This window comes from Protopterus annectens, chromosome 2.part1 (assembly GCF_019279795.1).
Source record: "Protopterus annectens isolate FY-2018-M chromosome 2.part1, PAN1.0, whole genome shotgun sequence".
Lineage (NCBI taxonomy): Eukaryota > Metazoa > Chordata > Ceratodontiformes > Protopteridae > Protopterus > Protopterus annectens.
This window is the reverse complement of record NC_056729.1, coordinates 465,453,443-465,480,083: the sequence shown is the minus strand read 5'-3', so window position 1 is coordinate 465,480,083 and position 26,641 is coordinate 465,453,443. Positions and strand designations below refer to the sequence as shown.

General features: G+C 39.1%; 1 protein-coding gene across 3 annotated transcripts in view; it reads right to left on the bottom strand.

The window, feature by feature from the left end:
- The window catches only part of LOC122794105 (hedgehog interacting protein), a 942,167-nt gene that overhangs the window by 273,989 nt on the left and 641,537 nt on the right, over positions 1–26,641 (bottom strand). For all 3 annotated transcript variants that reach the window (XM_044062253.1, XM_044062252.1, XM_044062254.1), the window contains exon 9: positions 911–1,034. In XM_044062253.1, the coding sequence (XP_043918188.1) occupies positions 911–1,034 (124 nt within the window). The remainder of the gene's footprint in view (positions 1–910; positions 1,035–26,641) is intronic.

Below are 26,641 nucleotides of genomic sequence, written 5' to 3'. Positions count from 1 at the left end.
AAGCCAACTTGGTTTCGGTCTGAAACTCAGAATACGAAAATTTCAGAACGCCGAACGGCACTTGCAACGCTGCTTCTGCATCGGACCACGAGGCAAAAAAGACTGAGGATATGACGTCGGTCATGCGCTTTTATACCCTGACGCTCTGATGTCAGATCTGAGCGCCCATGACCGACGTCAGCCTAATACTTTGGTATTCGGGCCGACCGAGGACAGCGGACTACCCATATGTAAGGACTGCAGCAATGTGAGATGAAGAACATCCCTAGTTAGGGGTAGCAGGTGGTTAGTAATTTACTCAAGCTCAAAACCTGTACCTTAGTTACAGAAAACAAAAGCATGAATCCTCTACCACAACTACCATGCTGCATTTTTCAAAGAACTGACTTTCAGGTTCATTTTCAATTCAAGGAACCGAGTTTGAGTGAATCTATATTATATTACTGAAGAGGCATTACAGCGAATGCTTCTTCATTGACATTAAAAGAGCTAACCGTGACTTACGAGAATGGCCGTAGCTTGGCTGGGGAGGGGGGTAGCAGTTTGAGAGCTGTGAGTACAATTTTGAAAATCCTAGCTACACCCCTGTTTTGGCAAATAATAACATCAACAGGAAATGACTTGTGGTTCATCTTGAATAAGTTGGGAGTCATCTTCTTCAACTAACTTAAGTATGACACCCAGTTTATGCAATTGATTCTGTTACTAATTGACTTACATCTAGGAATTGAGCCTTCTTAAACAATTTTAAATAAATCATTTACATGAATGAAGATATATGTTGGTAAATGTTTATCTTCTTAGATATTACTGTTCAAATTAGAATAAGAGAAAGTGCTGTTTTGACTTATTACTATACAACAGTATCTGAGATGATATAAAGACATGAGTTAAGTAATATGGAACCTACCCATTGCGATATCCAAATACATGACTCCCATAGAGTCTTCTGGATTGACAACCTCTGTATATGAAGCCACCAATGAGTGGTTCAGTGCTGAATGTCTTGAATTCCAAAATTGAAGGTTCATTTTCTGAAATAATAGATTCACTAGCATTAGAATACACATTTCAGCATTAAATCATTCATAAACAGACAAGTCTTTTGCTGTTACTTTTACTTTGTAATTTTCTTAGAGATCACTATCTCTAAAAATACAGAATGTTTGCAAGGTGACAGCACATATATTATTACAAGGTTAACATAAAGTAGGGCAGTCATATTTCTGGTGCTGCCAACGTTAGTTTCTGCTGTCTTCTCCAGTGCACTACACAGGCTTGTATTCTCTAGCTCATCTTGCCAGCTCTGTAGTGTACTAATACACTGTGATGTGCTAGATGACAGCACATCTTATACCTTCACCTACCCACTTTAGAGGCAAATATCCTGCCTTTAGCTTTTCATTTTATAAACTCTGCCAGTCTTCTGCCACAAGCAAGCTGACTGTGCAACTTACATCTCAGTTTAAGGGTGACACTATAATGTGCCATATTTTAAAGGGGTGATATGGTTCTAAGACTTCAAGACTTAAATCTGCATTTCCTGAGTTTTGATGACGGTAAATAAACTCTAACGTATGTTGTAAATATAGCTGCTTATTTAGTTTACTAAACAATTCCCTCATCCCCTAAACATCAATGATTCAAGCTCACATGATCTCATGCAAGAAGGAACAGTAACCTTACTATGCATTTTACTACAAATTCTATACTGTTTACTTTGATTCTTTGTGTTTGCTCTTCATAATTTGAAATTGTTATTGTTACTCTTTTCTTTCCTAAGCTTGGGTTGTGCCTGAAATGGATCAACAGATCAGCTCACCAATCTGGTTGAGAAAACAGAAAATAAATAAAGCTCACTGCTGCTTGTTCTTGGACAACGCTAACTACATTTCAGAACTTAGCTTTGAGTTTGAAGTGTGAGGTTTTGCACTGTAATCCACTTGTAAGCTGAAATGAAATACACTGGGAGAATATTAGTATTTTTCAAAAAGAAAGTGCATGAAACATATGCTAGCTGTATTAAATTCAAATTATAAAATGTGTATAAAAATTAGTTAAAAGATAAAGGTAATGGAAGCTGCACTGCAGTTGTTTCAGTGAAGTGAACTGTAATATGTAAAAGGAAAATGAATGAATGGTATATAATTGAATTTGTCACTATAAGGATGTGTTATAAGTTAAAAGTGAAACGAAACCTTTCTTCATAAACATGTGCATTGTTTCAAAGTTTGCTACTTGAAGATTCTTCCTAGGTCGGATGATGATTCTTCATTTAGGCAACAGGTTGTTGGAATTCCCTCTCCCAAAAGTATGTTACTAGTGCAATGGGCATTTTCTAAAATTCAGACTAAAGCCACATGAAATCCTATTTGTGGACTTAGTTATAAATAGACAGAATGACTGTTAAAGCAAGAGGTTACAGAAGTCATTTAAGGGAGTTACTGCAAACTGTATACTGGTGAAAACCCTTGCAAACATAGCTCAGTATGTGTAAATACTACCTTGGGTCTCCGCTGAAAAGAGGCTACTAGCCTACTTGGACTAATCTGGTCAACAATGGATAAAAAAATTAAAAAAATACCATAAAATTGAGAAGAGAGCAGATTGGTGCTACAAAGTTACCATTTATTCCATGCTCTGAAAAATATGTTCTGTGCATTTATTTATATGCAGAATAATTTGGTCAGGATTTAATTACTGTTGGTAAGGCACTGGGCTCAGTCTGAACTTGGTGTAGTAAGGGGAGCCAGTAATTATTTCTGATCTGTAGCTGTACAGTGTTGAGCGTATTTGGGTATGGCAGATGTTGGTCATTACCCTGGGCAGCACTGTGCATTTATTATATATCCTTAACACCAACTGCTACTGACAAACTGATGGGCACAAAGTGTGGAAATCAAATCACATATTGCTGGATCCTTCACATAGAAATACTGATGGAGCAATGTAGAAGATAAAACCCATATCCTCTGCCTGTCACATATTAACTGGTGGGAGTGTGCAATCCTGCAAATGATATTTCTAGTGGTAGCTTAAACAGGCAATTACTAAAAAGTAAAAGTAATAAACTAGCAGCTACTGTGGATCCTTGCTCTAGAAACAGCAGCCCAGTACTTTAACTTACTAACTGCCCCTTTCTATTTGAAAAAAAAAAAAAAAGCAAAACAAAGCACTAACCTGGATTTCTTTGTACATACATGCATTTTCATTTATTTATTTTACATTTGTTTACAGGACGGGACAAGAAGTCCATTTTCAGTGGAGGCCCAGGGAGAAAAGCTTCACATAAAGTAAAACAGATACAATTTTAAAGAGTTTTACACAACAGTATCAATTTACATTTACATACTGGCATATACAGTAAAATAGTAGTATATAAAGGAAAGCTGCACATAAAGAAAACAGACATTTTCATTAATAAATTCATTGCACTACATTAATTTACATAACCAGCTTAATGAAGCAACAAGATAATACTTGAAGGTTGCTTGTTCTGAACAACCCCCTTTTCTACATTCTACTCAGGTAGTTATGTAATGAAGTCAAATCCCACATTATACACAGTAGAGGATTACTAACAAGAACAGCACAGGCATAATCAAAAAGTCATCTGAACATGAAGGCAACATGAAGCTGTATGACGTTACCTGGGGTTGAAGAAAATTCTACTCAAGAATGCTTTTGTGTCCTTTTGGTTTTCAGATTCTTGACATGAGTGAGATTAGTTGGGCAAAACCAAATAAGTAGATGATGAAATGAGAATTCTGCATCAGTGATGAGATCTGCTGAGGAGTATGTGAGGTCGCTGAAGGTAGCTTTGGTGAATGCAAAAAGAACAAATACTATTTGTCGAAACTATTTTTGCTGACAGTGGAGTTTCTTTCTTCACTGTTGTGAGACCTAACAGCTGGTATATATAAGTCTGCGAGGAGTGGAATATGTTACCCCATATGGGTAGGGGGACAGGGGAGCTGGCTCCCTGGCAAACAAATCTAATGATTTCTGAAAGTGAGTTGACATAAATATGATCTCCTGTTATTAGTACTTCATGTTTATTCTCTCATAGTAATATTATGTAGAATGTTTTCTGATGTTCCTTTACATACTTTTGGAGGGTTATACAATGCTGCTGATGTTTAAGCAGACATCTATAATTAGGCATTTGAAAGGACTGTTTGGGTCAAAATTTGGAAAAAAAAATAACAGAATCTGGCTTTATAGAAAATGCAACACCTTTTGAGTCTTTCATACCCAACACCTCATCTCATGATATTAGCTCTATGATAAAACTTTGACTCATTTGTGATCATCTCACACAATAGATATCACAAATGTGTGAAGAGAACAACATTTTTGGTGGAAACAAATACAACAAAAATAGCATTTTTGCAAGGGAGCTTACTACTCTGCATCCCCCACTATTTATATATACACCAACACCAACTTTACACGATCATGGGCAAAGGGAAAATCCCAAGTACAGTGGCAATTTGACCTTCATTGAAAAAGTTTGTTACTTGTAGATTAGTAATGATGATAAGATACAATAGAACACTCAATGGAGCAAATGCCTCACACCAACAATAAAGAATACGTAGAAAAACAAGCAAAAATCCTTTGGTGGAAGCAACCATGCATTTGTTGTAAAAAATCAACAACAAACGATACTGCTAACGTTAAAACCAATTTAATAGTGTGCAATTTATTAGATCTTTATTATATGTTTATGTTTTCTGGCATGAGAATTTATACACATCTTTATATTTAGGAATGCATCTAAGTTATAATATAGATCTATAGGAATGTAGCTATTTTAGCTTTTTATATATTTTATATATGATGAACATGTTTATTATTATACTCAGATAGATTTTTTTGTATATATACTAGGCTTAGGTATATAACATACAAATAGTTAACATTGTGCCTACGTCATAATTGTTTAGGGGTTATAAAAGGAGTGTTTGTTAATGTGTGTTTTTTGGTCTGATGAAGCTATTGTGAAAGCACTCACCTGTGCACACTATTAAATTGGTTTAACATTAGCAGTATCGTTTGTTATTGATTTTTTGCAACCAATGCATGGTTGCCTCCACCAAAGGATTTTTGCTTGTTTTTCTAGTTGTAGATTAGTCATCACACAAATGGGTGCTTGTCACTAGAGTTTTAAAAACAACCTGGCTTCTATGAGAGGTGAGCCTTATCGGTGTACATAATTTGGGTGTTAATATACGTGATTGTAAGAAATTGTTGGTCCATACTGTATCAGTGTGATCAGTAAGAACAGTTTTGTTAATCAATAGTCCCAGGTTAGGATGGATGTTACCTCATTGTGATAGTAGCTTTATGTGATTTTGTTTACTACACTGATCCATTTTGATACAAGCTCTACTAACAAGTGTCTACTAAACTGTTAACGAGTTCTTCAACATCAAGACTGCCAACACCTGCATGATCAAAAACACTTTCTCAAGTGCTAGATGTAGTGTTTCATCACCCAAATTTGTTGCATTTCAGGAGTTTCACTTTCCTAGACCCTCACCGACTTTGAGTTAGAATAAACATATTTGGGCACAGCAAACAGAGCCAAGCTAATGGGGGTTGTCTCCCCCCCAAAAATGTTTTTTTGAGTTTTTTACTATTTGTTGAAGCACAATTATCCATGTTGTGGATGTTGCAAGAGTTCCTGATAAATAACTGTTCAATAAGGAATATTTGTCATCATTGCTAATGCTGTATTTAATTTTATAGTATTGTAACTATGGTAACTATGGTAGTTTTCTCCCCAGTATTCCACTGAAAAGGGGCTCTCACATCCAGTCAGACTTTTTCTGTAAACAAAAAGAAATAAACAAGTAAGCTAATAAATAAATAAATCAACTCAATCAATACATTTATATATCCTGTACTGACAGCAGTAGGGTGCATCATGTTGCATATGCTGTTTTGGAAGGAAGAATAATGTCTGCATGATAAGTCACAGTAGTAACTGCTGGTGCTAAGAAATTATAGTCATTGCTGAAAAAACTAGATGAAAGGTATAAGCTACAAATGTATTGTTTGTATGCTAGATACATCTAGGGTGCCCTTGTTTACTCTAAAAGTATTTCTGAATGTACACTTTGCTCACTGAATATTGCCATTCTAACATTAAGATTATTTTAGATATTTTTATTACAAGACAGAAATACAAAGTACTGTACTTTTTGATAAAAAGTATAGTTTATATAGCACTTGGCAGTTACTACAGTTGTAGTCATATATATTTTCAAGGATTTTTGCAATGATACTTATATGCTATCAATGTGCTTTCCAAGAAATCACTGGGAATGATAAGGTTTGGTTTGACTGTATTGACAAGAATTAGCAGCTTGGTTATGTTTAGACAATTATAGTGGGCACACGTGTGTGGGAAAGTAGGAAACAAAAACTAATATCATGTTAAGGAAAGTACAGCTGTGTAAGCAAACGTATCATAACAGTAGGTGTTCTAGACCAAAGTAAGGTACAGAGGACCAAGTTGTTGCTTCTAGAATACTTCTAGAATCCACCCCTTTCCAAAAAGCTATAGATGGTGCCAAGATCCTGGTAGAGTGGGTCTTGACCCTGCCTGGAATAGTTTTGTTGTGGCGTATAAGGCTATTGCATTAGAAAAACACTTGGAAATAAGTCTGTTTTAACACAGGTTGCCCCTTCTCCTTACCTTCACAAGAAATAAATAATTGAATCGAAGATCTGAAAGATTTAGCTCCATCAAGATAGTACTCAAGTTGTCTGTGGACGTTCAAATTGTGCAATATCCTTTCTCTCTCATTTTATGGTTCAGGAAAGGAAAACAGGAGACAGATAGTTATGGCTTAACATAAACCCGGGCATCACTGTAGGCATAGAAATGGCAGTACCTGACCAAACTAAACCCAGGACTAGCCGGAAAATCAAGTCACCCTGGTGGACCCCTGCCATAAACAAACTACAGCAGAAGAAAGAAATTCCTGTCTAGAAATAAGTGGGTGGGTGCACAACAGAGAAAAAATCATTCATTAGTCTCAACAGGCAAATCATGGAACTAGTCAAGTCTTCAAAAGCTAAATATGAAACTAAAATAGCCTCCCAAGCAAAGGATAACCACAAAGCATTTTTTAGCAGTGCCCAAAATCTTAACTCATTACACCCTAGTGATGCCACCAGGTGTTTCTGCAATTACATCCTATTGACACCTCTAGGCATCAAATGTTCATATTTGCATTAATAATGCCAAAACTATGCTACATACAACATATTAAAATATTTCATCTTAAAGCTTATACAGTGACAAACACAACTGCATTGATATTTGACCTCTGTCTAGCCTAAGTAAAGGGATATTAATTGTTGTTTGTATATTATTTATTTATATGGTCATAAATTTCATGTTTCTCAAAATATTTCGACAAACAAGTTGCACAGACAGAACTGCTTAGCCTCATATGAAATATCTCAACTGGATGAACAAAATGCTGCTGACAGTGTTTGTGTAACTTGAGTGGTTGCTGAGATATTGTTAGTTGTTTACAAAATATAATAAAATGACTGTCCATTAACATTCAAAAATGAGCACTCTGATTGGTCAGCCCAACCGGTCTGACTGTTGTAAACTAAACATATACCAATGGAAAAAAGTCTAGTTGTCTGGACTTTCTTCTATTAATATATGCTACGGAAACTCTATTTTTTATTTAAAAAAAATAAACTTACAAAAACTGCAGGCTTCAAAACAACGAGAGAGTCGGGACAGAGGAAAATACAAGGATAATCAGGTATGTCATAGAAAACTAGAGAAACGTACTTGATTATCCTTATATTTTTTTCTGTCCCATCTCTCCCATACATTTCAAGTCTCCATATTTTCTTTTTTTAAATTAAAAACAAAAAAGCAACTGAGAGCTTCCTTTCTCCAGTGCTTGCTTTACACATCATGGATGTACTGTGTAAGGTCTGGAATGCAAGTCCTATACACATGCGCAGTACATAAAGAAAGCCCCATAATACCAGGGAAAAATGCAGAACAGCACCACTGCTTCATTATAAAAAGACATTATTTAAGAAAAGTAAGTTCATTTTTTCTTTAAATAATGTCATTGTATAATAGCCAAACATTAAAACTGGTGAGTTGGTGCATGAATTTTACCAAAAACAAAAACAAAAATGCACCACCCGGACTGTCAGACAAGTAGTTTAATATCCAAACAATAAAATGCTCAGCAGATAAAACTGGTTAAGTGCTTTCATCAACCAAAGAATGACTTACTCAGAACTCATTGTATAATAGTAGTAACCCACGGCTGGGTGTGGGTAATGCTGATTTACTCACTGTTGGCTTTGTTTGGTCACTCGGGCTTTGCCCTCATAACCAAACCACAACAACTGTGGGTAAATCCAGCATTACCTACACCCATCCATGGGTTATTGTTATATTATACATTTAATAGTTACTGTGTTTACTGTGGCTTATAAAATCTAGTTTGATACCTAGAATCTAAAGAATACTACCACTATAAAAACAGTTTGTGCTGAAGTGTTTGACATTTACATTTCTTTACTAACCCTTACAGTTCCACAGATAGGAATATTTGTTTGAAATGTGAAGGCATAATTTGATTTTATCAAAAAAGCTTAGACTCTGCTTATTGGAAGTTAAAGTGTAAACTTTCAGACCTCCATTGGAGAGAATGTGTTAAGGAAAACTCTCAACAATGTGCTGAATTGGCTGTAAATCACACTACCTATACTCAGACAGAAGAAACAGTAAACATGCTGGTTGATAAATTTAGCTCAAATTTCACCCCCTCATCACCTCTGGTCACTCCCCATGAAATACCCCTACCATTCCTTTGCCTGTTATCAAAAAAGAACAGATTATCACTGCACTCTGTAAAGCTAGAAACATGGCATCAACGGGCCCTGATGAAACACCAGGGAGCTTATTTAATAGCTTGAAACATGAAGTCAGATCTCTGTTTCACCACAGTCTCCAGAAAGGCTTTGTCCCACAGTGTGGAGGAAAAGCAACAGTCAACTCCTGGACAGGGGGACCATCAATGGACCCAGGAAGTTGCCAACCCATAAGTCTGACTAGTCTCATATGCAAAACTACAGAAAGGATAATCATGGACCTAAGTAGCAACGGCATAGGAAATCTCCAGACTCTAGCCCCAACGCAGTTCTGCTTCATCAAGGGCAGGTCCTACCTACTCAGTCTACTGGACTTCTTTGAAAAGGTCACCAAGGCCTCAGATGATGGTAAAACAGTGAACACCACCTACCTTGACCTGGCCAAGGCAATTGACACAATACCCCACTTGGGTATTACAGATAAATTCACAAAACTGGGCATACACCTCTACATCAACACAGCCAAATGGCTTATGGATAGAACACATGTTGTTAGAGTGGGGAATCGACATCCAGCAAAAGGCCAGTCATCAGTGGATTAACACTGGGTTCAGTCAGTGTTGGCTCCCTCCTGTTTTGGATATATTTCTCAGATGTCAAGGCAACTGTAGATGGCCTTTGGATGACCAAGTTTGCTGATGACTGCAAGCTGGGGGCAATTACTGACTCCCCAAACAATGTCAATATCCTACATTAAGGTATGATGCAGTCTAATGATTGGTGTCAGAGCCATGGCCTCATACTAAATGTGAGGAAGTGCATAATAACACCCTTTGAGAAATCAAATACCCCTGCAAATTACAACATTGGTAGCACACACCCTAAGAGTGGGCCCAGTGGTGAGAGATTTGGGTAATCAGATAGATAGTAATCTGAATTTTGACCACCATGTGTCTTTGGTGGTGAGGAAATCCATCCATGTGGCTCAGCTTATAAGTAATGGCATGGCATCCAGACCTAGGGATGTCATTGTACCATTGTAATCTACCCTCATAAGACCAATAATAAAGTACAATGCACCCTTTGGCATTTACCTCACCACGCACCTGCAGTTGGAGCATCCTTAGAAGTTTGTCACCAAAAGAAATACAGGGTATAACCAATATGTCATATGTGGACTGATTAAAAGCCCTATTACTATATTCACTTTCCTACCAATTACTGAGTGGTGATCAGTGACTGACCTACAAGACAGTCTCTGACCCAGCCCTAATGGAAATGTAGCACATTCACAAAACTAACTGCATGAGGGTTACCTGCTCCAAAGATCTAAACCTGATCTCTAAAGTGAACAAATCATGCTGGAGAGAGAGATATGTGTCCCAGACATTGCCCCTCCTCCTGTTAGGCTTCCTATTCACAAGAAGCAAAGCCTTTCCATTACCACCTTCAAGCACAATCTAGACCAATGGATGAGAAATCACAAATTCACTCCTGGGATGGTGCCTATGTCCCTTAAGGACAGAGACAGTCTGTGATAGGCCGCGGTGGTGCAGCGGTTAGCATTGTCGCCTTACAGCAAGAGGTTATCCGGTTTGATTCTCGGCTGGAGCACCTTCTGTGTGGAGTCTGCATGTCCTCCCTGTGGTCAAGTGAATTTAAAGACATGCAGGTAGGTGCGTGTGTGTGTGTGTGGGTGTGCCTTCCTTGAGAGCTGGGCACCGGGCTGGCAACTCGACACTGTAAAAATTCACTGCCAATCATTAGTGGACTGAAGTTCTGCTGTGGCTACCCCTAAATGGGAAAAGCTGAAAGACAGTTTCTGCTTGCTGACCCTTGTTATCTTTCATCTAGGGACAGAAAATTGGGTAAAATCTGGGTAAAACTGGCTAGTCTTGTAAGGGCTCGAGTCATTAGCCTAGTAATCTTTTATGAACCTATGAACCTATAAAAGAAGGATTAGACTATAAAGAAACCCTGTCCCTGTGAAAAATGAAGTACAGCTGACTTACCATAATAGCTTACAACTCAGATGCACTTCTTGCAGAGGTCACAGCTATCAGCAAAACTGTTTTCCATGTTAAAAAATTCTTAAGTCAGCCAAACTAGCTCGTTCAAATGAAGCAAATGATAGCTTCTCTAACAAAAAATTAAGATCCCAAGGAAGGGCCAAAAGGCCTCTTATACAAACCCCCTTTCAAAAACGTTTTGAAACAGGACCGCATTGAAAGAGGACGATCCATGAGCATACATGCTGAAATGGCCAATAAATGCACCATGACAGAGAAGTAAGAAAAGCCATAGGCAGTAACTCACACAGATAATTTAAAACTAGAGAAAAAAACTAGGTCTGATTGGGTGCTGCTTATGTTGCTGGCACCAACTAGAAAACATTTCCCATTTGCCAATATATGATTTTCTAGTAACAAGTTTTCTTGTTTCTATTAGTATCTGTTATACTTCCTCAGTAAACAGGTGCTTAAAAGTTATTAAGACTTTATCATCCAGGCAGTTAACTGAAGTTGATTTGTGTCAGGCTGAATTAAGCACCTTTGATCTTGTGTGAGTAGATCCAGTCTGTGAGGAAGCTTGTGATAATTGTCTCTGGCCATTTTCAAATTATGGGGGAACCACACTTGCTTCAGCCAGAGGGATTCACCACAATAATCTTGGGGGGTTCCTTCAGAATCTTCAGAAGTACCCTGGATATTAGCGGAAAGGGTGGAAAAGCATACAGGAACATTTATGTCCAAGGAAAAGAAAAGGCATCTGTCTTTCAGGGCTTCGTCATGGAGTCCTGAAGCAGAATCTTGCCAGCTAACTGTTCAGAGTTGAGGCAAACAGGTTCACTAGAGGAACTCCCCACAGATGAATCAAATCTTGGAAGAACCCTCCCACTATCTACAATCCATTTGTGAGGGTCTGCCCTTGTTCATAGGTTTGTAGGTGATCACTAGGCTAATGGCACAAAAGCCTTTACATGCTTAGCCAATAATACCCGGGATATGACAATATTCTTTTTTAATTCCCCAGACACAGAATGGGCAGTATCAGCGTAGTGGGTCTTTGGGTGTTTGAGCCCTGAGTCATTTTACAGACTGCCTCTGTCCATAATGGAGATGGGCAGTACCCCGAGAGTGAATTTACTGCTCCCCAACCATTTATCCAAATTCTTTTTGAAGAAAGTGATGGACTGGCTTTGTTTTATGAAGATGGGAAGTTTATTCCATAGACAAAGGTAGCCTTTGAGACACAAATCTGTCTCTCCAGCAAGTTTTGTTAGAGTCACAAATAAGGTTCAGGTCCATGGAACTCGTAACCCTTGTATAATTCTTTTTCTGAATCTGTAACATTTTCATCAGGGCTAGATCAGAGAATGCCTTGTAGATCAGGCATAAGTCACCTCTCAATGAACAATACGAGATGGTGTAAAGGAATAGGGCCTTTAGTCAGTCCACATAAGATGTGTCATACATTTTGTATTGTTTAGTGAGAAATCTCTGAGGCCGCTCCAATTGGTGTAAGTGCCTGGTTAAGTACATGCAGAAGGGAGCATCGTGCCTGATTATGGGCCTGGTGAGGGCCAAAGCAAAGGATGTAATTGGCATGAGTCCTGGTCAGCTTGTCTGCCACACAGTTATGCTCTGATGGAATGTGGGATGCATGTAGAATGAAATTGTGCTGTGAAGCTTTATCCCAGGCTAACATGGCTAGACTGCAAAGGGAGTACAACATGGTTTCTCCCTTACTTGTTGATGTACCACATGACTGTGGTATTGTCTAGAGCAATTTGAAGAGGTCCCGGGGACCAAAGGTGAATCAGAGAGTTGACGGCCTTGATCAGGACAAGCATCTATTTTCTTTTTATGTGACTGAATCTGTCCTAGGTGTCTTGCACACCTTGCACGTTTAAGCAAAGTTAAACAAGTTATCTAAATGCAGAAAAATGTGGATACCCTGTAGCCTGCAATGAGCAATAACTGGAGCTAGACACTTTGAGAACACTCTTGTTGTAGTGGATAGTCAAAAGGGTAAGGCAGAAACCTGATAATGTGATCCAGATAAGCAAAACCTTAAGTAATGGCTGAGATCTGGGAGAATAAGGATGTGATAAGCATCTTTTAAATCTTCTGTTACCAAGAAACTTGAATAAAGAAGAGAAGCTGACAGGTTGTGAAGTGACATCATTCTGAATTTGGGCTCTGTCACAAACAGGTTTAGGAAAGAAAGATCCAGAACTGGTCTCCAAACATTTTCTTTGGCACTAAAAATACCCTTGAATAAAATCCCTTACCAACCTGAGAAGGGGGAACTGCCTCTATTACTTTCCGGAACAGCATTTGATGAAGGACAGGTGCAAATATAAAGAGTCTGGAGGATGAGAAATTACCCTCCAGAAAGGAAGAATTTTCTCCCATTGCCATCTGTAACCTTGATGAATGAACTTCGAAACTTATTTGTTTAAAACTATTTGTTGCCAAAGATAAAAGTGGAGAGTCACACTTTCTGGAAGACAAAAGGGGGTCCAGGGTGGAAGGGGGAACAGAGGAACAGTCTCTTAAATAGTCATTCTGATTTACTGGACTATCCTTGGATTTTGGACTTTCCAGAATTCTACTTTGAACCTTCTTGCCATTTCTTCTTAAATGTCTGTTTACCTGCATTTTGTTGAAAAATCTTAAAGTGATTCCTTGTATCAGTTTACCCCTTTCATTACACTTTTTGATCATCTCTAAAGCAGAGCGACCAAAAACTAAATATATGTCCAAAGAAGAACTTAAAATCTTATTTTTAACATCAACTGGGATGTTCTGAGACTACAGCTATGCAAACCTCAAAACAGAACCAGTGGCTCATTTATTTAGAGGTTCCTTGTGCCTTGGCTTGGACACCTGTGACTACAAGACTTGGATTACTTCTAAAACCATCTGGACCTACAAAGCTGATACAAGTATTTTTGCATTTATTTTAACTGTTTCAGTGCTATTTAACACTTCTGCACTACAGTTATTGATTTTGTTGAATGTATCACTGCTTTCAGCCTGCACTTGTTAAAGAAACTCCATCTGTTTGTTACTGCACTGCTCTTAGTTTGATTTAACAGTATTCTGATATTTCCTAATCACCTCTGATATTGCAAAAGCTGTACTGAGTTTGCCAAAGTTCTCCTGAGTCTGCCAACTTGTGCAATTTTTTTGTATGTTGTGAAAATTTCTCAGGGTTAGTGAACAAGGGTTCCTGATATTGCAGGAATTCTGACTTCTGTTGTAAAGTATTTATTTGATTGACCTGAGGGTTTAACTCTGTAAAAGACTTTCATCCTGCTGGTATAAAATAATTACATTTTTGTGAAATTGTGCTCAATTATTCAGAGTTTCCCTGTGCCTGGCTTGGACATCTGTGACTAAAAGAACTGAATTTCTTCTAAAACCATCTGGACCTACAAAACTGATATAAGCATTTTTCTGCACTTGCTCTAACTATTTCAGTGCTATTTAACACTACTGTGCTGCATTTATTGATTTGGATGAATTTATCACTGTTTTCAGCTTGCACTTGTTAAAGAAACTCCATCTGTTTGTTACTGTACTGCCAATATACTTCTAAGGTTTGCAAACTTTGTGTGTGTTGCGAACATTTCTCAGGGTTAGTGAACTTTCCTGATATTACAGGAATTCTGACTTCTACTGTAAAGCATTTATTTGATTGACCTGAGAGTTTAACTATTAAAGTGTTTTATCCTACTGGTATAAAAGCCTCGTGTTTGTGCACTTATCTAAAGCAGTTCACCATGCTTGCATATAAGCAAACCTTCCACTTTAAAATCCTGCATAGAAAGTGCTCCCCATAGTCTCTCACTGTTTGCAATTGCTCATACAGCTGCCACTTTGTGCAGAGGGTGTTACCACTGTAGGTCATCTAATATTATACTACTAAACACTCTCACTTTGGCCCTTAAGTGACTCTCCCTTACTCCTTCCCATCTAGAAATTGTTTTTCCTTGCCTTACATAGCATAGGCTAGACTCAGACCTGCTGAATGTAGACTGTTTGGTATCACTGTGCTCTTAAACCAGCCATCTCACATTAAGAGGGCCTTCCTGCACCCTTGTGGCATAAGTGTGTAGCTCAGGACCCATCTGAGTAGGGAATTGCTGGTGAAAGACTTAGTTTGGGGCTCTCTCATTTGTAGTTATGTTAAAAACTGCTGAAATTCAACTGTATATAAACCTTGTGTTTGCATGGGTTTGTGCTCAGTTTACCAGAGCTGCTCAACATTTGGCAACTTTAGTCAGAGGTCTGGAGTGCATCTGCACTGAAATGCATGGCATCCACTGGGTAAAAAATGAAATAAAGTATATTTTATGCCAGCACTGTACTTTGTTAACTGTATTTAACTGAATTGCTGCTTCATTTTTGCTTTTTGTGACTGCTTTTTACTCTGCACTTTGAATTTGTGTTTCATTGCTATATATAGCATAGTCTAGATTCAGACCTGTTGAATCTAGACTGTTTGGTATCACTGTGCTCTTAAACCAGCCATATTACATTAAGAGTATGCACCCTTGTGGCAGACGTTTGTAGCTTAGGACCCATCTGAGTTGGGGATTACTGGAGAAAGGCTCATTTTGGGGCTTTCCCCTTGGTAGTTGTGTTAAAAACTGTTTAAATTCACCTGTATATAAGCCTGACATTTGCTCATTTGTCACACCGTGCAACAGGGTTTAGCAGTGTCCTGTAAAGATGCAAACACCTGGGAACATTATTTTTACCTAGAGACCTTCCAGTAGAACCTCCTCAAGCTTCCCTACTGAGCAAAGGGCACCTAAGTTGCACTTTAAGCAGTGTTTTCACACATCAGAATCTGAATCACAATCAAAATCAGAAATACTTGATTGACTGCGCAGGAAATTGCATATGTTAAAACTGCACAGATAAACAGACACAACATAGACCAAACACATACGTTACATAATTAGATATGACAGATACTACACTCATTTATGTTACCCCACATAAATAACAACACCTGACATAAGTACACTGTTGAACATAGTCAATGTGCTAGATGAGTTTGATACCACATATAGTAGTGACATGAAAGGGGGAGCCTTTTGTGTTAATTATCACTCACACTAGGATATGAGGTATAGCACATTACGATACTTTACTTAAGGTACAGCATATTGTACAAAGGATAATTGCATTGATTAATATTGCACTAAAAGGAGAGAGAGAAAATGGATCGGGGATAAAGAAAAATGGGTAAGAGTTTAACATTGTACTATGTGGTCTCCTTCGGTAGTGGAGGTGGTGCTAAGATGATAGAAGATATTATACAGTCTGATGGCTGTGGGCAGGAAGGATTTCCTGTGATGTTCAGTGGAGCACTTTATGCTCATCAGTTGCCTGCTAAAGAACTTTTCTGTCTAGCCACCACTCTGTTAGTGGGTGGTCAATATTTTCCACAATGGACTTTAGTTGTGATAATATTCTTCTCTCAGCCACGGTTTCAAGAGTGTCCAGTTCTTTTCCAACTACAGAGCTAATCTTCATTACTAATTTTTTTAATCTGTTTGCCTCAGCCATCTTTCTGCTACTACCGCAGCACATCACTGCAAAGAAGATAGCAATGGCCACTACAGTCTCACAGAACAACTGCAGCATAGTGTTGCCAACTCCAAAGGATATGAGTCTTCATAGCAAGTGCAGCCTGCTCTGACCCTTTTTATATGCAACCTGTGAGATTTTGGACCAAGTTCAGCTTACTGTGCAGGTGCACCACCAAATACTTGTAGCCCTGAGCAACTTCACTTTAACCCCCCCCCCCCCCCAACTGACAAAGTGGCTCACTGTGAGATGAGATCATTATCTGCCTGGATCTACTACCAGCTTCTTCATTTTACTGATGTTCATCTGCAACTGATTAATCTTACACCAGCTCACAAAGCTGTCCACCACCCTCTTGTATTCCTCCTCATCTCCATGCCTGATACTTCTTACTAAGACCAAATAATCCCAGAATTTTTGCAGGTGACAGCATTCAGTGTTATAGCTAAAGTTTGTGGTATACAGGGTGAAAAGGAAAGGTGATAAAACTGTCCCGCGCAATGCTCCACTGTTACATAGCACTGTGTCAGACATGCAGCTCTGCATTTGTACATATTGGGGCCTATCAGTCAGATAATCCAGGATCCATGAAACTAAGGGAGCATCCACATTCATTGCTGACAACTTACTCTGCAACCTGTCTGGTTGGATAGTGTTAAAGGCACATGAGAAGTTGAAGAACATGATTCTGAAGGATCCTTAAGTCCAGCTGGCCTACTTCCTTCCTACCACATTCAAAAAATCCTGCCACAATGGATGAGCAGTTTCCCATAACTTCTCCTGCCAGCTTAATTAATATGGGCATCTTAAGGCAATGTAGCAATTGTTTCATGTATACTGACAACCGCTTACTCCTAAAGCAAACTAACACCCTATGTGAGTATATGCAATTTGGAACTGGAGTCAATTCTCTCACGTAAAAACAAACTAGACATCTAACAGATCCAAGATAAGCACACCACCTATTTTGATTTACTGGAATCCTTCGCCATACAGCCCAACACCTTAGTCATGGGAGATTTCAGCTATCCTTCCATATACTGGGAGACGTACACGAGCAAAAATATCCCCCCCCCCCACAGAGGTTTCTGCACTTTAACACAAATGCTCTGGAACAGACAGTCTGCACCACAACTAGGGGGTCTAATGTTCAGAACACAGTGCTCACCAACATGGGGAGGTCACTGTACTTCCCCATGTGTGATGCACCCCCTGATTAGATTAGACCACAAATAAGTCTCATTTGAAGTAACTGGTGGAACTGACACCCTCACAGGAAAAAAAATTATAAAAAACTTTACCAAAGCTAACTATAGCCTACTAAGCGATGATATAATAAGTTTCATACCACCTGCAATTGCAAGTATCACTGCTCACTATGCAGAAGTGTACACAAATGCCCTGTAAAAACACATAGGCAACTGCATAAACTCTGCTCTACCTGACCGGATCAAAACCAGGTCTTCCCGTAAAACCAAGCTACTGTGGTGGACTTCAACTATAAACAGATTATATAGCAAGAGGAAGAAACTGTTGTCCAAAAGGAAGACGGATATCCCTCTGCAGATGAAGAGTTCCTGTCCAAGCCTAAACAAGAAAATCAGAAAACTTGTAAAATCTTCTAAAGCAAATTACTAAACTAAAACTGCAATCCTAGCCAAAATAATAATAAGGCAATCTTCAACCACATCCGAAGTCTAAAAGGGAATGCCTAGCTATGTGCCGGACAGGTTGTAGCTGGGATCACTTATACTACATCATACATGATAGCTGAAAACTTCAGCACAAACGTTACCCCCATATCCCCACCTACCAGATCACAAAGCATACCTAACACCAGCCCTCTGCCTAGTATCACTAGAGAAAAGGTCATCTCTGCGCTCGCCCAGTCCAAAAAAACAGCCTCAGTGGGACCAGATAATGTCCCAGCTCTGCGCTCGCCCAGTCCAAAAAAACAGCCTCAGTGGGACCAGATAATGTCCCAGGTTGTTTACTAAACAATCTAAAATAAGACCTAATGGACCCACTTGGCATTCTCTTTAATCATAGCTTAAGAACTGGCTATGTTCCTGCAAAACTGAGAACAGCAACAGTAATTCCCCTGCACAAAGGCAGGACATCAACTGACCCTGGGAACTACAGACCCATAAGTCTAACCAGCCTCCTCTGCAAGGCCATGGAAATAATTATAATGAACCTTATCAACAAGGACATAGGTGACCTCCAAACACAGAACCCAACCAGTTTGGCTTTGTTATGGGTGGATCATGCTCATTAAACCTGGTAGACTTCTTTGAGAATGTAAAAATAAGATTCAAAGCACGAACCAATACTACAAACAAAATTTTATTCCAAGATAAATCCTATTGTCCTGAATGAGTTAGACTTCATAGGTTCATACTAGGCTATCTGCCCTAGGGCATTTATAAACCTAGCCAGAATGTGTTTGGCTTTCGCCACCCATTTTAAATTTATTTTGCTATGCCCTTTTTCGAGGTTAGTATACTGTGCCTCTGTCTAACAGTGATACAGAAGTGATACCCGGGGTAAACCTATGATCTCCCATCCACTCATCAAGATTCCTCTTGAAGAGAGTCAATGAGGGACTCTGCCTAACCTGGACTGGGATTTTATTCCAGAGTGAAGGGAGCTTCTGGGTTATGAATCTGTCCCTCCAGCATGTCCTATTTATTTCAGTGCTGAGGTTAAAGTCTCTCGAGCGTGTAGCTCGATGGGATTTGGATTTTCTGAGGTGCAGCATGTCCATTAATTCCGGGATGGACATGGCTTTATACGTCAGGCACAGATCACCTCTGAACAGGCGGTATGCCACTGAGTAGAGCTGGAGTTTCTTTAACCGGGCAGCATATGGCATCTGTTTGAGCCTTTTGATCCTCTTGGTGAGGTACTTTTGGGGTCTTTCCAGTTGCTGCAGGTGTCTGGTAAGGTACATCCCAAAAGGGGCATTGTACTCAATTATGGGCCTGATGAGGGATGAGTAAAGAGGCACGATGACCTCCCCTGATCTAGATGTGAATCCCTTCATGATTAGGTGGGCTATATAAAATGTTTTTCTAACCACTTTGGCCACGTGGTTGTCAAATGAGAGATTGCTATCAACTTGGGTCCCCAGGTCCCTAATTACTTCTTCTGTACTTAATGGATTACCACCTATGTCGTAATTTGTGGGCACTTTGTTTTTGCCAAAGGGGATGACCATACACTTTTTGGCATTTAGCTTGAGGCTATGGCTCTGGCACCAGTTGTCTGTCTGTTTCTATGAGGCCCTTTTGGAGGATGCTTGTGTCAGCTGGAGAGTCGATTATGGCGCCCAGTTTGCAGTCATCTGCGAACTTGGTCAGCCACAGTCCTTCCGTGTTGGCCTGTACCTCCGAGAAATATATACCGAACAAGAGAGGTCCCAGGACTGAGCCTTGTGGGACACCACTTGTAACTGGTTTGGAGTCTGACATGGCTCCAGCAATTCTAACCATGTGGGTTCTGTCCTTGAGCCAGTTTGCAATCCATCTAGTGACACAGGGGTTTATATTTAAGCTGGTGAGCTTATCTATAATGCCTGAGTGGGGTATTGTATCGAAGGCTTTACGAGGTCCAGGTAGGCTGTGTGGACCACCTTCCCTCGTCAATGGCCTTGGTGACTGTTTCAAAGAAATCAACCAGGTTTAAGAGGCAGGATCTGCCCTTAACAAAGCCGAACTGGGTAGGATCCAGTGTCTGTAGGTCCCCAATATCTTTATTTATGAGGTCCATGATGATCCTTTCCATAGCTTTGCAGACCAAGCTAGTCAGGCTTATGGGGCGATAGTTTCCAGGATCCGTTGAGGCACCACCTTTATGGAGAGGGATCACTGTTGCTGTACGCCACTCTTTGGGCACATATCCTGTAGTAAGGCTGAGATTGAACAGTAGTTTTATGTTTGGGTTTAGCTCTTCTTGGAGTTCATGTAGGATGCAGTCCGGGACACTGTCTGGTCCCATTGATGCTGTGTTTTTTGCTTTGGAGAGGGCGGCTCTTACCTGAGCATCTGAGATGTCAGGGGGCAGCACTCTGCTGCGATAGATATTTGCCCTTTTGGTGGGGAGTTTGCGCTGAACCTGTCAGCTAGGATGTTGGCAATGTCTGTGGGTTCAGTGTATTTTTTGTCATTTTAGACTAATTCTGAGCATATCTGGGAATTACCACCCAGGTTCCTAACATAACTAAAGAAAGCCTTGTGATTATCCTTAGTGTCCTGTGCAATTTTTCTCTCGAAGCTGGCCTTAGACAATTTTATGTGTGCCCGTAGTTTTTTGCTAATACTGATCAGTGATGCCTTCCCTTTTTGGGATTTTGCTCTATCATTTAGTAGCTTCCTCCTTCTATTGTATAGTTTGTTTATGGCTGGGGTCCACCAGACAGGACGTCTGCCTTTGGAGGATTGGGTCTTGGTTTTATTTGGGATCGCATGATCCATGCATTCCTGAAGGTGTTCATAGAATGCGTTTATAAAGGATTCTGTGGTCTGGGCCGTATTTTCCACAGGCCCGGGGGCTTTGAAGGATTCCACCTCGGTTTTGAGGAGTGTGAAATTTGCTTTAGAGAAGTTTTTCACTGTGGTAAGCCCACCCAACTTTTTAAAAAACTAAAGTCACATGAATCTTTTGTACCTGCCAAAAGAATAGATTTGAATAAGGTGATCAGTGAACTTATAGTTACCTGACAGATCATCTAGTTCTTCACAACTGCGGGTTCTTAGAACATATAATCCTGACTTTAGTTATTCAAGCATGTATGTGAAATGGATTTAAGACATTTGCAGGAGAAGTGTTCTATGTTTCCTTGGCATAATCCTACCCCACATGAATATGAACTATTAGCTGAATTAAAACATGAGAATTGTTTGAGTTTCATGTGTCCTGACAAAGGTGGGGGTTTAGTGGACATGTATCAAATAGACTATGAACAGTTCATATTTAATTTGTTGTATGATGATGCTTATTATGAGGTTTCAATTAATGAAATTTATGTTTCTGATCATAAAACTGATGTAATGCTTTATGATATCTTAATGCAGGAGGAAATTAATCCTGATCATTATAGTTTTTAAACTGTGAACGATCCTATGACACCAAAGCTTTTTGGCGTTCCTAAAATTCATAACAGCATTGAGTGTCCACTTTTTCACCCTATCATTGATGCCAGTACTTCGAAAACCAGTTTTTTGGCACGATACATTTACCACCAATTGAAAAATCTTGTTTATGGCAAGATTCCCCACATATGTAAAGATTCATGGGAATTTTTGAGGAGAGTAAATGAATTGACTAACACCAGGGATATGAAATTTTGTTTACTTGTATCCCTCATACAACAGGCCTAGAATGGTTTTGTGAACATCTAGCATCCCCTTTGTCAGTAGCTCAGGAAACTAATAACACCTTGACTGCCCTAATGGAGAGGGTTTTGATGAATAATTATTTTATTTTTGAAAGCCATTTATTTTGTTAGGAAAAGGGCATTGCCATGGGGGTGGCATGTGGCCCATTACATGCAAATACTGTAATGGCAGGCTGGGAGGTGCGCTATATTTTCTGCAGTATTTTTAATCATCTTTGACAATTTACACTCATTTCCTTGATGATATATTTATTGCTTGGTCTGATGACATTAAAAAAAAAATTGATGAGTTTCTTGAATATATAAATAGTACAACTACCTTCCTGCGGTTTACATATACAATGAGTATTGACACCATTGCATATCTGGATGTCAGGCTCACCTGGCAACCTGAAAATTTCCACCTTATTTCTAACATCTACAGAAAACCAACCTGTTCAAACACACTATTGCATTTCACCAGTAGCTATCCTATTTACCAAAAGAAAGTGGTAATTAAAGGGCAGCTCGTTTAGGCTGCTAGAATGGTCACTAACTTGAATGATTTTATACTGGAGGTGGAATTGCTCATAAAAATGTTTAAAAATCAGCAATTTCTGAATTTCTTTTTGAAACCTATCAAGAAAGAAGTTGTTAGGAAAAGGGTGGAGGAGTTATATGTGCCCATTCTTTCTGAAAAAGGATTAGACAACATGTCTTTGAATCACATTGTGTCTAGTGGTCAGCAAGCTGAACTTATTTCTAAAAATTCGAGCTGTCAACATTTATTTATTACTACCTTTTCTGTCGATAGTCTGGAAATAGGTAAAAAAGGTTATAATTTAAAAAACGTGTTTGATAACATTGTGAAGGATAGAAAGCCTACAGGGCTACATGTCAAAAATGCCCATATATTATTGAGGTTGAAATTTTTATTGTTAAGAACAGGATTTTTAGGATCCAAGGAAAATTCAATTGTGAGACTAGCAGAATTGTATATGCTGCCTTATGTCAAAAATGTGATGGATTTTATATTGGAAAATCTGAGAGGCAGTTGAGGGACCGCATTTATGAACATCGATATGATATCCATAAATGTAACCACAAATGCCTGTAACATATTGCAGAGTATCCTAGTCACCATTTTAAATTTTGTATCCTAGAACAGATACAGCAGCACCTTCGTGGTGTTCCCTGGAAAATTCATTTAGAAGAACGAGAACTGTGGTGACAAGTACAGCTTAATCCCACAGTATTTTCAGACTTAAATAATAATATTTCTATTCACAGCCAGTTTTAAAAAGGAAAGCATATACAAAGTAGTGATATTAATTTCATATATATTTATTATGGTATTTCTTGTGAGCATGTTTTGTAGATTTTAAAGCATTCATGTATGTTGTTATAAAAATACTGTATTGTGACTTTTTCTTTAAATTTATCTGATGAAATCAAACTCAGTTGGGATGAAAGCGCCTATCTTGGAATAAAATTTCATTTGTAGTGTTGGTTCGTGCTTCAGATTTTATTTTTGGTTAGTTGAGTTTCATTATAGATATGAGTGTTTCTTTCAAAATGTCACCAAAGCCGTGGACAAAGGTAAGACAGTGCACACAGTCTATCTCAACCTTGCCAAGGCTTTCGACAAAACCCCCCACTCTGGCATTACTGAGAAACTCTCCCAGCTGGGGATTAACCCTTATGTTAATAGATGGGTATCCAACTGGCTCACCAACAGGACATAACCAGTGGTGTACCTCAGGGGACTGTGCAGGACCCCCTTATTGTTTGGCAGCTATTTCTCAGAAGTCCAGGCCAAAGTAGATGGCCTCTGGCTCAAGTTCACTGATGATTGCAAAGTGGGATCACTGAGTCCCCCACCGATATCAACATATTACAAGAAGTACTAAAATAAATAAATGATTGGTGGCAAATCCATGGTCTAAGACTAATGCAAAAAATGCATAATTATTTCCTTTGGCAAAATGGAATTCCCTATAAATTACAATACTGACAGCACCCTCCTGCGTTCTAACCCAGTTGTGCGAGACTTGGGAACAAAGGTTGGTAACAATCTGAACTTTGACCACCAAGTTTCCACAGTGGTAAGGAAAGACTTCTAAGTAGCACATCTCATAGGCAAAGGCATAGCATCTAGGTCAAGGGATGTTATAACTCTACTGTATTCAACCCTCATCAGACCACGAATAGACTTTAATAGTCATGGTAAACAAATGTAAAATAATAATAATAATAATGTAATGCACCCTTTTGCATGTACCTCACCAGACACCTGCAGCAACTGGGGGGACCTCAGGGGTTTCTCACTAAGAAAATCCAGGGACTCCAAACCATGATCTATGTGAACATGCTGAAAGCCCTGTCACTTTATTCTCTATCTTATAGGCTGCTGGGAGGTGACTTGTGCCTGCCTTATAGGGCAATCTCTGACCATGTCCTAATGGAAATGCTGCACATCTGCAAGTCAAATAACACAACATTCACTCACTCTAGGGATCTCAACCTAGCCTGCGACATTAACAGAACGTGTTGGAGAGGCAGATATGTCTCCCAGAGACTGCAGCTTCTCTAGAATACACTTCTTATTCACGTAAAACAGAGCTCCTCACTGATCCTATTCAAATGCAACCTAGATAACTGGATGGGAGACTGCAAATTTGCCCCTGGGGTTGCACCCATGTCCCTTAAGGACAGGGGTAGCCAGTGTTGATCACAGACCCACTTAGTTCATAAGCTTGTTCTGACAACTACCCAAAAAGAACAAATGGGGATATTTGGGATTAACATGGCTAGGCTTGTAGGCTTTAGGGCTGCTACCCTAGTAACCTCCTACGAGCCATAGCCCTTGAAGAAGTATCAGCAGTCATATACACACTGTATACAATGAGTAGTGACTTGAACAACAGAAGACATTAAATTATTTAAAGCAGATTTTTCCTCACAAGAAGAAATTGCAGACATAACGTTCCTCGTGGTTTCACAATTAGTCAGGACAATTCTTAACATATGAATTAGCCTAACAATTCAAAATTCTGATAATCAGATTTGAAGAAGCATACACTTTTCTCCATGTTTATCAATAATTATCCCATCCTTATCAGAAAGAGTAGGATTGGAATTAACAAAGTGATTAGCGGAAGGAGGATTAACTAAAGCTATAGCTGCTGGATCAGGGTTGAGAAGAGTGTATAAAAACTTAGAAGATTAATGAACTTTATGCATTCTATCTGCCTTTTTAGCAGCAGCTTGCTGATTGTCAGGAACATTGCAGGCAGTAACACAAACACATTCTCCAAGGTAGACAAAACTGGAGGAATTGGTGCAGGTTCTGGAAACTCTTTCCATAACAGCTCACAGTGTTTTCTTAAGGACTGAGAAACCTCATTTTTCTTCTTGGAAAACATTGGCACATTCTAGAAATAGTCTCATGAGAAAGAGACTCCTCACAGGGAGAATCAGAAGCTGAGCTCTCTTCTGTGTCTGAATCAGAAATCTGATGAGAAAACCCTGTATCTGTCCTTGCATCCTCTTGTCCAGATTCAGAATCTTGAATCTCTCAGGTATTCCTTTCTTTTACAAGAAACTACCTTACAAGAAGGATCAGCAGCATGAATTAAACCCTGATCCAGACCCAATAAACTACTCCTAAGGAAATTTGGGGAGGAGGAGTAGATATATGCTTAGTTTTCTGCTTCTTTTTGACAGGAAAAATGGGGCCAACACTATTAGTGGCAGCAGCAGCTTCCCTGGGGATGGGCACAGCATTCTGACAAAAGAAGGAAACCTTCTCTGTTCCCTAACCTAGGACTGACAACAGTGGCTCTCCTTTGCTCACTGACAGTACCCCAAGAACTGCAGAGGATATGGCTAAACTCATGGTCCACAATGGCTATAGGTGTTACACCAAAGGGATTCAGGGTGAAACATGAGTGGTCTGAGGTAAAACAAATGACCACATCTGAGTCACACACTTGCGTCTGAGGCAAACTGTTATGCTCTGGTGGTGAAGGCTGTTTTCTTAACTCTGACAACAAAAAGAGAGGAAAGAGGGGAATCTAATGGCAAACAAGCTGAGATGGCTACAAGATGCACTTCAACAGAAGAATACGACACGTGATCTCTAAATAAAGCTCATGAATAATGTATAAATGAAGTTCTGCAATATTGTCCTGTCAAAAGATGAAAATGAAACAAGAGTAGCAACAGGAAAGACATGTGCAATTAATATGCGGTTCTGACGGCACAAGACAGCCTCTAGTTTTTAACAGTACACATATATTGCACTTCTATTAAAAATAATGAAAGTTTCCTTAGAAACATCAAAGAACACGTTTTTGACAAAGACAGATGCCAAATAAATACTGCTACAATCAGAAATTCTCACAGGAATTACTATAAACACTAGCAAGAAATAAAATATTAAAATAAATACATATTTTTGAAATAAACATAAAAATAGAAAGACAATAATAAATCTAATAATAAAATGAGAGGAAGGAGTCCCCAAATGGGGTATATCTGAACAGTAAGCTAGGAAAAAAAACAGATCTAGATCCTATGAAGAGGCAGAGGACTTTCTTCTTTGGATGGTAGAAAAAGACTGAACTTCACTTCCTGTGACAACTGAAGGCTTCCTTCTCAGGATATACTCAGCTAATCAGCTGACACAGGAAAAGAGAAAGAGAGGAAGTCTGAGCTTTTGAAAGCTGGTCAACAATGGGTTACCCTGGCAGATAACCCAAAATGCTACTGAGGCAGT